Genomic DNA, 12,736 nt, shown 5'->3' on the forward strand with positions numbered 1-12,736 from the left:
ACAGACATTGAGTATCTTGTGTAGACAATTGTTTATAACTATTTGTACTAATTCCATGATGATTGTGGTAGTTCTCGAAGTTTCATCTACATATAGTAGAAGTGTGTTGACGTTCGTATTGAAGATTGTGATTTTGATGTTGACTTGCATACAGTTGATTTGAGTTCCATATATTATTCGACAGTATGAATGTTGTCCTTACTTTGCCAATACTTGCCCATACTTCTACATCGGATCCTCCTCGTTCATCGATGATGCTAGCTACCTACCTAGGTAGGTAGGTGGGTGGGTGGGTAATGTGAAAGATCGTAACCGATCCAGATTTTCTGCATGAAGTGTGATTGTGTTTGTGCTTTCGTTGTTGTAATTGAGTGTCTTTGTTTTTCAGTTGTGTATGTTGATGCCTATTGATGTAGAGACTGCTGCTATATTGTTTGTCTTGATCTGCATTTGTTTGTGTGTATGGGATGGAAGTGTCAGTTTATCTGTGAAGTCCAACTTGTCTAGTTGTATACAACCTGGATATCAATATCAATGGAAAGAGGAAAATCTCATTAAGATCCCGAACAATGACCTTAGTAAATGTATCAACTACAGAGGGATCAGACTACTGTTGGTTTCAAACAGAGTTTTCAACAGGATGTTGCTAAGCTGAATGAAATATTTAGTAGATTCATACATCGGAGCTAGTTTATTTGTGAAGTCCAAATCGTCTAGTTGCATCCAATCCTAATAATTAGTAGGTTGTAATAAAAAATCACCTATATTTGGTGACAGGCTTCTAAGGCCTCGTCAAGTACACACGGTTATCGTTAAAATATATTTTTCATGTTGCGTAATAGTTTTTCCAGCTACGAAATTCACAATCATATTATCTGAAAGAGTTCCATAGTTTACCTGGTAAAATATAACCATATTGTATTCATTGATTTTGAACAGTCTGTGCTTATGAAGGTTCAGAACTTTTACCACTGCTATTTTGAGACTTATGATTATCGATAAACATGATGTGGATATCTCGAAATCATCCAAAGTGTCTAACAAACCATTTAGCCATAATCGTTCAATAGTTTTTCAAGTTTTGTTATCAAGAGCTTTTTACCTGTTTTTGAAATGAATTAGTTTTCTTACTTTCATTGTCATGATAAAAGAACCCGTTAATTGTTAAATCCTTTGACCCCTTTTAATTCTACAATTTTATTGTTTGATTTATTTTATCTATGATTATCACTGGCCTCTATCTTATTATTATTATTATTAGCTTTATTCACTATTATATGTTTAGTGCAATATTGAATTCTCAACACGAAGTATCTCAACAAATTTCTTGTATCTGAGATAAAAAGCAGTCGTGAACTGCCTATATTTATACATGAAATTAATCAATAAATTATCTAAAATTATATTAAATGTTTTTAAGAAGATACTGATCCACACAATTTCTACTTGAAATTTGTGCTGATGATTTCGTTCAGAGGGACGTTGGAAGCTACACGACCAAATCGTCCAGCTCAAAGAACAACACTCCACCAGAATCATCCAACTGAGCTACAAATCTCCACCATCTCATTCCATACAACTGTCAATTAGCAACATGTTCAACAGTATAAGTTTTTGATTAGGTCAGTTCTTACACCTTGTTCGCCGCATAGTATTTGTAATAGATTCAGCATTTTAGAACTTCTATACCTTTGCTATCATGCATTAATTCTAATGTATTGACATCTCGTTCTACCATAAAACATACATGGAGAAAGATGTGAATGGAGTGGATAAAATAACACTTGCCAGTTGTTTGCAAGATTTCAAATGTCTATAAATAAGCATATTCATAATTGCATCAAAGGACTCACCACACATTTTATTAACTATCTTTAGAGCTCTCTTCAATGCTGTACAATCCTTTCTCAAAAGCCCAGGAAATAATAATGAGGAATAGTGAAGAATGATAGGTAATATACAAGGGATTACAAATCGTAGAAGTAAACATCTAGTACTGCTAAAAGCATTTAGCTTCTTTAGACGATAATTCGTAAGGAAATCTTTCTTCGATATCACTAAAACATTAGAAGACCAAGAGAGATCAGAGGAAAAACATACCAATAGAAATGACCCTTGACACTGTTTTTATTACAGAATCTCTAATAGTACAAACTTTGTGAGATTAGCTCAGGGTGCTTAAATGCTGTTCATGTTTTAGGCTAAAATTAACAGAATGACATTTATCAGGATTATGCATGAGACCATTAAAAATCGACCGTCGTTCAATAAGCAACAATAACTGATTTATTGCAAGGGGATTTGAAGAGGAAGGGCTTATCGTATATACAGTGAGATCGTCCACATGCTTAACAAGCGTTTTTTTTGTAAAAAGATGGCAGATCATGAAGAAAAAATGAGGAGAAAAAGGGGAGAAAGAACAGCTTCTTGTGGCATACCAGCTTGAGTTAACGAATACATAAAACATATTTCTTACCCTTTTTCAAGTTGAGCACACAAAAATAACAGGATCCAGTGTACTTTTAAATTCACTTGGCGTTGTTTACTTGACTCTTCCCATTGATGTGTTGGACTGCAATTGATCAGTGCATGCTGTGCGTATTGCCTCCATATTGCCTTAATTCACAAGCATTATAAGCAAATATGGATTCCACTGCTAGCCACTATCCGTCTTTACTTATAATGACAAGTGTACTTTTGTCGGATTTATAGGCAAACTATTATGTATCAATGTCTCTTTTTAATGCAGGCTGAAGTGGGAGTAATAGTAGCTTTACCATTGTTTTGAGAACAGGTGAAGTTATTGCTATGGGTTTAAATTTTGCATTCCTGTTATCAGATAAGATATTTGGTATTGGCGCTATCTTTATATTTCTCCAGATTTTAGGTATAAAATTAGTTGAGAGTGGTTTGCTAAAGATGCTTGAAAATGGATGACACAGAACGTCAGCACACTTCTTGATAAAAAAAATGTTCGGGATTTCGTCGGGTCTTAAACATTGGGACGATTTAAGTGGCTGGAGACATTTTCGAATGTCCGTCTCAATTAATATTGGAACACAACCCTTCTCCAAACTTGTGGGAACAGAAAACATAACACCCAGCTGATCATCGTCAGTAATGTGTTTCTCACCTGCAAGTTCTTAAAGTAGTTTACATACTTGAAGAGTTTTTACATGATAGGAGTTTCTAAATAAACATCGAATTCGGACGTTTAATTTCTTGGTTTATTAGACCATATATGTGTTATGTTTAGAAGTATTTGAATTATCATACGAACTAGGAATTCCCGAAATAGCGCAAACAGGATTAAGTGAGCACAAACGAACGTATTTTAGATGGTAGTTGGAGGTAGTCAACAGGAAACCCTGTTGACTACCTCCAACTATCATCTAAAATCTCAATACATAGTGCCCGCAGTGTCGAGTCACCTAGACTGGTGCCCACATTGCAACATGATCGATAGCATTCGATCTGCACTAATAAGGACTAGACAAGCATGACATTGATCACCACCCAGTGATCAATCAATTGTGAACGCATTTTGTTTAGAATTCGAAATCAGGCAGACACCAAGCACAGAGGAATCATTAGTTCATACAAGCACAACTATATATAATGATCTGAACATATTGTTCCGACACCACAGTGTTTTGCTACTATTCTAATCAAGGTTCCAAAATCTTCCTTTGGATATCATGTTTCATTGTATTGTAGTGGATACCACTCACAAGATTGATTGTAAGCAGTGTGTGGTGGAACGTGGCGTCATAGTTACGAAAACTTCCAGAAGGAGTGAAGAGTTGCAGTAAATCGAAAGCAAGGCATTGGCATAACAAGTGGAGACCAAGTGAGAAGACGGTTCATACTGCGGAACATACCAAAAGATGTAAATAGAAGATTAAAGGTTATATAGATGCACTGTGTATATATTTTCAAACTTCTCACAATATTTAAACATTCCTCTTGCCTATTGTCGTGTTTTAAGGTATAATGATATACTATATCTCAGGACTTTATAATAGTTCATACACTATGCCGTTACTTGTTTACACTTGTCGCGTGTTCCAAACTTTGGGATCACCAATTGTAGCGTGGCGTCGAGTTGAGGTTAACTATGAACACCGCTACCATGAAACACGTGCCGAGTTAATCAGAAGGCGAAGGTAGAACGTAACCAAATAAATCCATAAGATCCCCGAGAAGCCAAATACCAGAAAGCAATTAATGGACCGAGTCGATATTTATTTGCTGGCGATCTCGTGGCATCGAAAGGATACAGAGATCGTGCCAGGATACAAGCTTGGTTACAGAACGTAACCGAATTCGCACGAAGTTACAATCAAAAGTGCAAGTATAAGAATGGAAGCACAAAATAGCTGTCATCAGCACAGTCAAACAAAAGCACATTAAAACGAGCACTGGTACAGTTGGTTATAATAATAATTGTTGTTATTAAACCAGTCGTGTTCTCGTGATAAATGTGAGTCACTACACACTAATCAATTTCATTCTCATGCTAGAATCTTAAACTCCATTTTTACCCTTAATGTTGAAATCTTACTGGACTTAATCAGCTGATGATAAGAAGTTGACAAAAGAAACGAGACAAATTCATGTGATCACATCAGATTTTTTTATTTGTTCAGGTTAATGTAGCAAAACTATATGTTTATGAAATTCAATTTTTTTAGTTCGGTTGTATCATGATGTTAATTTGATGTAAACTAATTAAAATGGATAGCTTATGCACACAAAAAACACAAACCTAAAGCCAATAACCGAAATCACAAAATAATACCGGTCGTATGCCCTTTTATTATTGTTATCTACTAATTCCAATTGTAACATGTTATTACTTTTCAAATATAATTCAGTATTCCATGAATATAATTGATTGAGTATGAAACCATTTTGATTTAATAAAATCAGTAATTAAACGACTTTTTGTTATAAACTGTTCAGTTAAATTAGACATTGTTCCATGATACATCGTAAATATTTCTGACTAAAGCTTGATAAGCACACAATTTAATATATATAAAATAGAAGATAACCAACTAGAAATGAATATGAGGATTACAAAATGCAGCGAATTAAGTTAAATTGATAGTAGATATGCATATTGACTTATAGGGATTGATGTAATAACAAATAGTACTAGATCATCTGTGCTAACAGGTAGCAGTGAGTATTAGTTTGCCGATACTGTTTGATTTAGCAGGAAAAGAAAGAATGACTTCTTGCACTACTTGTAATATATATAAACATATCTACCAACAATTTAACTCAATTCGCTGCATTTTGTAATCCTCATATTCATTCCTAGTTAGCTATCTTCTATTTTATATATAATATAACCATTCTCAACACTGAATCGATTCTATGCTAAAGCTGTCAATAATTTTCTTTTGAATTACCATACATTTAACAGGAATCTTGTTAATATATTCTAAAATACTTCACTTCATTCATATACACAATAATGTTGAAAAACACCACGGGACAATTCTAATGTGGTAATTTTAGTTATGTGGTTGATAATGAATGTTCGTGTTTTGTAAAAACCAGAAATTGAGGTATGCGTTTTTCCTCTAAATCTTAAGGACTTCATTTGAGAGATTGTGAACATGTCTTGAAAATACCAATAAGCAGGAAATACTGGGCACTAGAACGCAATCTGGTCATACAAAGGATGATCGATACATTTATGATAAAATATTGTTCATATCGACACATGTTAAGCGGCGAAGAAATACAATAACATTAGGAAATAAAGGTAGATAACTTCGAAATAATATCTAAAATAAGAAAAATGTTTCGTAAGATGTCTTAATAATAGCTCAAATTTGACCTTATGAGAAGGAAACACTTCTGATTATCGACCTATGTATTAGTAAGTTCTATACAGAAATTTAATCAATTTATCAATTATTCCTATACTCGTCAGTTTAAGTGAAGTTACGTAGGTGGCGATACACAGCCAAACACCTCATGATATTGAATTATTCTCAGTGATTTCAATGAAATCCTTTTATTGGAATTCTTAGTTTATCTAAATTACTTTCCTGCCCTGTGTATTTAGTTAATTTTGGTCAGTAGTTTGTCGAATTGTTACAAATCGGATACTTCGAGTCCCTTGTCATTCAAATGGTAGATAAGTGCCTTCATTTCATCTTACTCCATTTGTGTAAACTGCTATTATGGTCTCTGATCACATCGTGAAAATGACGCACAAATGAAATTACCAATTTAATTAGCAGATAGTTTGATGTCGATGTTTATTGAGGTTTACATTCATAAACGACTTCCCGAAACATAAGCGGGTGTGCATGACACCTGAGTGAGAACTGAGAGATTTCTAAATTTGTCAGTTTATTTGTCATAATAATACTGTCCGAAAATTTTCAGCTATCAACTATAATTGTAGAAATGTGTTTCCGATAACTTAGAATATATTCAAGTGGGTTTTGTAAACGTTAGCTTATCTTATAATGACGAAAGTGTCAGAGTTGTACGCTTTAATACATTGAGCTTGAGGTGGTATATCACACGGACCGCGCTACTGAGCGGTATTCCTTGTTAATTGAGATCAACCAATCAACAGGATATGTGGTTTCCAGGGCAATATTAATCTGTTTGTTGTCTGTTTGAAGTAATTCGTCCTTTTTAAATTATTGTTTTGTGATTACCGATTTTTGTTTCAGTTCATCGACTTAAGTCTTGAGCAATCATCATCTCTACAAATCCTAATAGTTTTTTGGTAACAAATATTCTTTTACGAGTTATTCATCAGTAAAGGAGTAAATGCTCAATGTACGATGAATTTCAAGCTTCTGGCCATTGTTCAATCAAATACGGTTGATGACAGAATCTTGTTTCGACGATGTACATGTAATTATCTTGAACCTATTTAACTGATGACTAATGTACAAGAACAGTTAGAGACAGACGGATGAAATTTGAATATTTTCTACTGACATATGCTACTTTTGGTGGGATACACATAAATATGCATAATCAGTGTGGGAGGTGCAGTAATGATATGACTAGTGACTGAGAACGAACCTAGTTCTTAAATCACTATCGTAGTCCACGGAGACATATCTACTGTGTATTCTTTGCAAATGTATGAGGTCATTGATAATATTGAGACTACCCAATAATCTGACCACTTGTTGCTTCAGCTGCAATAAAAGTTGATTACTTAGCTGCACATAATTTATCATTTTGTGACAGTTCCTTGGTTCGATAAATGAATTCTTATGAAAGAGGCTCCTTTTTAATCATTATATGGTCTATCGGAGTTGGATCTCATTATGCCATCTCTGAATGAGTTTGAAACCTTATTTTGTAATAAAGAACTAGTACTGTCATATTTTGTCATGGTTTTTAGGAAAGACGTTTGAAAAAACAAACAAATAAACCAGAGTAAATAATCTATCACATTGGCATAGTTGAAGTAATATACATAAAGTTTGGAGTTTGATTTATTGGGATTTATTAGAGTGTAAAATGTCTTCAACTTCTGATTTCGCGTTAGTACATAGTCTCTTAATCTACTGGCTTAGTACATGTAAACAAACTTATTTACAGTGTATCGGGTAAAAAACAACGAGAAACATATTATTTATCAGAATGAGGTTTTGAAGAGATTGTAATAATTTCAACAGTTGAATTTATCAATCGATCTAAGATAGACCAGAATTGAAAATCTGGAAGCACTGGACGGTCGTTTTGCCATAGTACTGGACTTCTCAGAAGTGTGCAAACACGATCCCACACACAGGAGATGAATACAGGACCTTCGGTTTCGCGAGTGAGTGCTTAACCTCTAAACAACTGAGCCGGCATCCAGCGGTGTTAACGTCTAACTAGGACGAAAGGACCGTTCAGTGCATCCAGGTTTTCAATGGTGGTCTAGATTTGATCGACTCATGAATTCAAACGTTAAAATATATTTCTTATCCTAGGTATTTTGTGGTGAATGAAGATAAAAACATCTATTTTACTTGTTTAATTCATGTAAATCTAAGAAGCAAAAAGATCCGATTAAATTTGTGCTCCATTTAAAATCTAATATTTAGGATTTTTATTGTAACAAATTAGTCATGCGAACTGGTTGGTTGATTAGTTACATTACAAATACCAATGATTGAGTTTGTTACCCTCTCCATGTCAATTAATGAAATCAGACGTACGCAATTCAGCATTATTAGTATTATTTTACGGTGATCGTTGTTAACTCTTCAATATTACTTAATAACACCTGTTGCCACCTGTGAAGGAGCATAGGCTGAACACCAGCTTACTCTATACAACTAGGTCATGCACAATCATTTTGAGTTCTTCCCAGTTCCTATTCATCCTTCTCATTTCTCCTTACAATTATCGATGCAGTGTGTTGTTCAGCCTTCCTCTTCCCCTTTCCCTTCAGGATTCCGAATTAGTGCTTGCCTCGTGATACAATTTGTTGATTTCCTCAATGTATGTACCACCCACCACTTCCAACAGCTCCTCCCTAATTTCCACTTCACACAAAAACTGCTTTGTTCTCTACCACAGTACACTGTGTTGCTCATGGTATCCGGTCAACAGACATTGAGTATCTTGTGTAGACAATTGTTTATAACTATTTGTACTAATTCCATGATGATTGTGGTAGTTCTCGAAGTTTCATCTACATATAGTAGAAGTGTGTTGACGTTCGTATTGAAGATTGTGATTTTGATGTTGACTTGCATACAGTTGATTTGAGTTCCATATATTATTCGACAGTATGAATGTTGTCCTTACTTTGCCAATACTTGCCCATACTTCTACATCGGATCCTCCTCGTTCATCGATGATGCTAGCTACCTACCTAGGTAGGTAGGTGGGTGGGTGGGTAATGTGAAAGATCGTAACCGATCCAGATTTTCTGCATGAAGTGTGATTGTGTTTGTGCTTTCGTTGTTGTAATTGAGTGTCTTTGTTTTTCGGTTGTGTATGTTGATGCCTATTGATGTAGAGACTGCTGCTATATTGTTTGTCTTGATCTGCATTTGTTTGTGTGTATGGGATGGAAGTGTCAGTTTATCTGTGAAGTCCAACTTGTCTAGTTGTATACAACCTGGATATCAATATCAATGGAAAGAGGAAAATCTCATTAAGATCCCGAACAATGACCTTAGTAAATGTATCAACTACAGAGGGATCAGACTACTGTTGGTTTCAAACAGAGTTTTCAACAGGATGTTGTTAAGCCGAATGAAATATACAGTAGTTTCATACATCGGAAACCAACAATATGGCTTTCGTATGAATCATTCAGATATCAACCAACTTGAGACCACGAGAATCATTGTTGAATGATCGAATCAAACGAGATGATATTCCAACTGATGGTTTACGCTGTTTTTTATTCTTTCCTTGTTTCTTTCTTCACATCACTATACGTTATACTCAATACTTTCTTGAACTCTGGAGGTCTTCATAATCCAGTCATCAGTTAACAAAGTGAAAGAAAGGAGAGTAGGCGGAGTTGTGTGGCAACGGTCTTCACTTTTGTTGCATCTGTCAGCTACCGTCCATAGACGACTCCACAATTCAATCCTCGTGGGGGTGCGTGTACATAAATATAACAGAGGACATAGGAATGACCATAGGAATATACATAAAAAAACCTAAGCTTTGTATACAGGAAAAAATTATTCAGTCTTTAATTCTACCCTGGCTTTCTACTTAAATACTAATACTCATTTTAAGACCTTTCTTTCTCTTCTCTTGGAAAGTTCCGAACTTCTATCTTGTTAACATTTGGACTTTGGATTCTAATCTTACGTAACCTGTTTACCTAACTTATTTACGTTTTACTGCACCTGTCCTTCTAATTAGTCATCACTAATTTCACAGATAACGAAAACATTTATATTTACATCCAATTTTAATTCATGCTGCTACTTTTATGTAACTACTTGTAATAAATCGACTTACCGCCACCTATTAGGGTATCGACTTTCTACTCACTAATAATGCATGTGTATATAAATACATCTTCACTCAACTTGTTTTAGTGGGAATATTTAATGAATATGCAGTGTAACTGGATAAAATATTACGTCTTGTAAGAACAGTTGACTGCGAGATTTATACTTACAAAACTTTATTTCTGGTGTTGGACCATGTGTTCCTTGAAGCTGGATTTATAAATAGTTGTGAACTGCCCATTAGGATGGAGTTGTGAAGTCATTGGTCTTTAGATAAGCTGATATAAATGTAAGAGGGTATACATTTTTTTTCGTATACTCAACTATGTAGATTGATTTCGTTGTTCAACTTGTTTTATGGCATCGTGGGTTCCTTAAGGCATAACATGCACTTTATTATACGGAATTCATTTTATCTCCATTGACTCATACACTCTGTGAAAATATACTCACTGTTCGTTGTTATTTTCTTAAAATTAACCTACACAGAAAGAAATTTGCTACAGATATATGAGTACTGAAAAGTAACAAGAAATTGAACCAGGTAACTTGACGCAAATTGAGAAATGTACCTGTTGTACAGTCATTTGTATAATGAGGTTTTCAATGACATCTGGGCTAAATACACAGCTGAAGGAATAGTCATGATAAAATGTACCGAATACTTTAATACATTTATAGACATCAATGAAGTATAGGGAACCGTGTATTGCTGGTAGTGCCATTCTACGCATAAGAGAGATAGTGAAGGCCTGTGTTTGGTTAAGGGCAGGATATGTGGTTAGTTGATCAGCTGGCTAGTTGATGGAGAGTTGACCAAAGATAGAGAGAGAAAATCAAAAGCCAGAACTTAATTTGATCATACCGAGAAGGATCGATAAATTTATGATCAAATATTGTTTATGTCGACAAATAATCAATAACCTCGAAATAAAACAGAATTTCACCAAAACTGTTAAAGATTCTGTAAGATGACTAAAAGCAAAAATAATTAGTAATAAAATCTTTGGTCATTAGTTTGGGATTTGACTTTGAGGAGTGGAACTAGTTTTACAGCCAATCTATATATTAGTTAAGTTTACGCGCCAGTTTGACTAGTTTTCACAAGCACTCTGTTGTGGTACTGTACTGTCATGACTACGTCGTGGGTTTTACAGTGCAAGGACTTATCTAACACTGATTTGGTTCATATCGCCAAACTTGCTGAGCAGGCTGAACGATATGATGACATGGCGGCAGCTATGAAGCGGTATACCGAGGCTTCGGGGAATTTAGGGAACGAAGAACGGAATTTACTGTCGGTGGCATATAAAAATGTTGTGGGTGCTAGAAGATCAGCATGGAGAGTGATACATGGAAGTGAGATGAAAGCGGTAAATGATTGTACCAAGAAACAAATAGCAGAAGAGTACCGTATTAAAATGGAAAAGGAGTTGAACACTATCTGTAATCAAGTTTTGGTAAGTTGGACGCGAAGTGGTAACGATGTTTCTAGGCTCTACTTGAGGATTATCTGCTTCCAAATGCAAGTCCCGATGACAGCAAAGTTTTCTTTCTGAAAATGCAAGGTGACTACTACCGGTATCTCGCTGAGGTTGCCACTGATGATGCTCGAACAGAAGTGGTACAGAAATCACTGGATGCCTACACGAAAGCTACTACGGCTGCCGAAAATTTGCCTACCACTCATCCTATCCGTCTTGGTTTAGCTCTTAACTTCTCTGTGTTTTATTACGAAATACAAAATAATTCTGCTAAGGCGTGCGATCTAGCTAAATGCGCCTTCGATTCAGCAATAGCAGAACTAGATCAGCTTCAAGATGATTCCTACAAAGACAGCACACTAATTATGCAGCTCCTAAGAGACAATTTGACGGTAAGATTTCTATTAGTTTTTCTAATATGACTAATTAGTTGTGGGCCAGTGACCAAACAGCTGAGGGAGATGTTGAAAATGACGGCTAAACTCTGTTCTGTAATATTTATTATAGCCCTCATGTCATACAAGATCTATGTCAATTTTCTGATTGTTTACCGTTATTCTGTACTTACTGATGGGAGTTACGGTTCTTTGGTGTAAGTTTCTCATGAGTTATTATGTAAAACCGTGTACCACAGTTTACTGATGACATTTAGTGTTGCTAGTGCAAATTCATTCAACCTTAAGAGTCGAACGTAGAATAAGTTTATTTTCTGACTCAAAGCCACCTAACTCTAAGAATGCTTAGTAGTGACGGCAGTTCTTGTAATGCCACGATGGATAGCTGTGTGGTGGTAAACTGAAATTCGATCGATTTCCAGCAGTCTTTGTGTGTGTGTTGAGGAGTATCTTTTGCGTTTTGTGGTTAGTGACAGGTCTGGTGTCCGGGGGCTTTCATTAGTGGCTTTGAATGGTCCTAGGGTCGTTTCTAGTGGCACAGTTACATTTGCTACCTGTCACTTCGAACCCAAGTTCTCTATATCACTTTTTTCTGTTTCTTGCTTAATACTGAAACTGTTACTACCCCTTCTACTCTGGGGTTTTTCTCGATAATTTTATCTGGCTGTGCTAACCTGGTTTGTTAACACCAAGTGTTGGAAACGTTTGTCAGATTGTAAATAGCTGAGTAGTTGACGTAAATAACCTACTTGTAGCCAGCAAAACCGAAGCAACATCTAACTTACCTGGAGCACTGAATGATTGAATGAGTACAGATTTCCCATGAATTAGTAAGTGAGTTTAGGACGGTCCATCGGTCTTTATGTAAGTTACTAAAGAACCTAGATGA

At 35.4% G+C, this 12,736-nt stretch overlaps 1 protein-coding gene across 1 annotated transcript in view; it reads left to right on the plus strand.

Moving 5' to 3' along the window:
• The window catches only part of MS3_00010172 (uncharacterized protein), a gene marked incomplete at its 5' end in the record, with an annotated part of 49,048 nt that extends 37,053 nt beyond the window's left edge, over positions 1-11,995 (plus strand). The window contains one exon of the mRNA XM_051218531.1: positions 11,883-11,995. Coding sequence (XP_051074517.1) covers positions 11,883-11,933 — 51 coding nt within the window. The 3' untranslated portion in view covers positions 11,934-11,995. The remainder of the gene's footprint in view (positions 1-11,882) is intronic.
• Between the last annotated feature and the right edge of the window lie 741 nt (positions 11,996-12,736).

Source organism: Schistosoma haematobium, chromosome 1 (assembly GCF_000699445.3).
Source record: "Schistosoma haematobium chromosome 1, whole genome shotgun sequence".
In the NCBI taxonomy this organism is placed as follows: domain Eukaryota; kingdom Metazoa; phylum Platyhelminthes; class Trematoda; order Strigeidida; family Schistosomatidae; genus Schistosoma; species Schistosoma haematobium.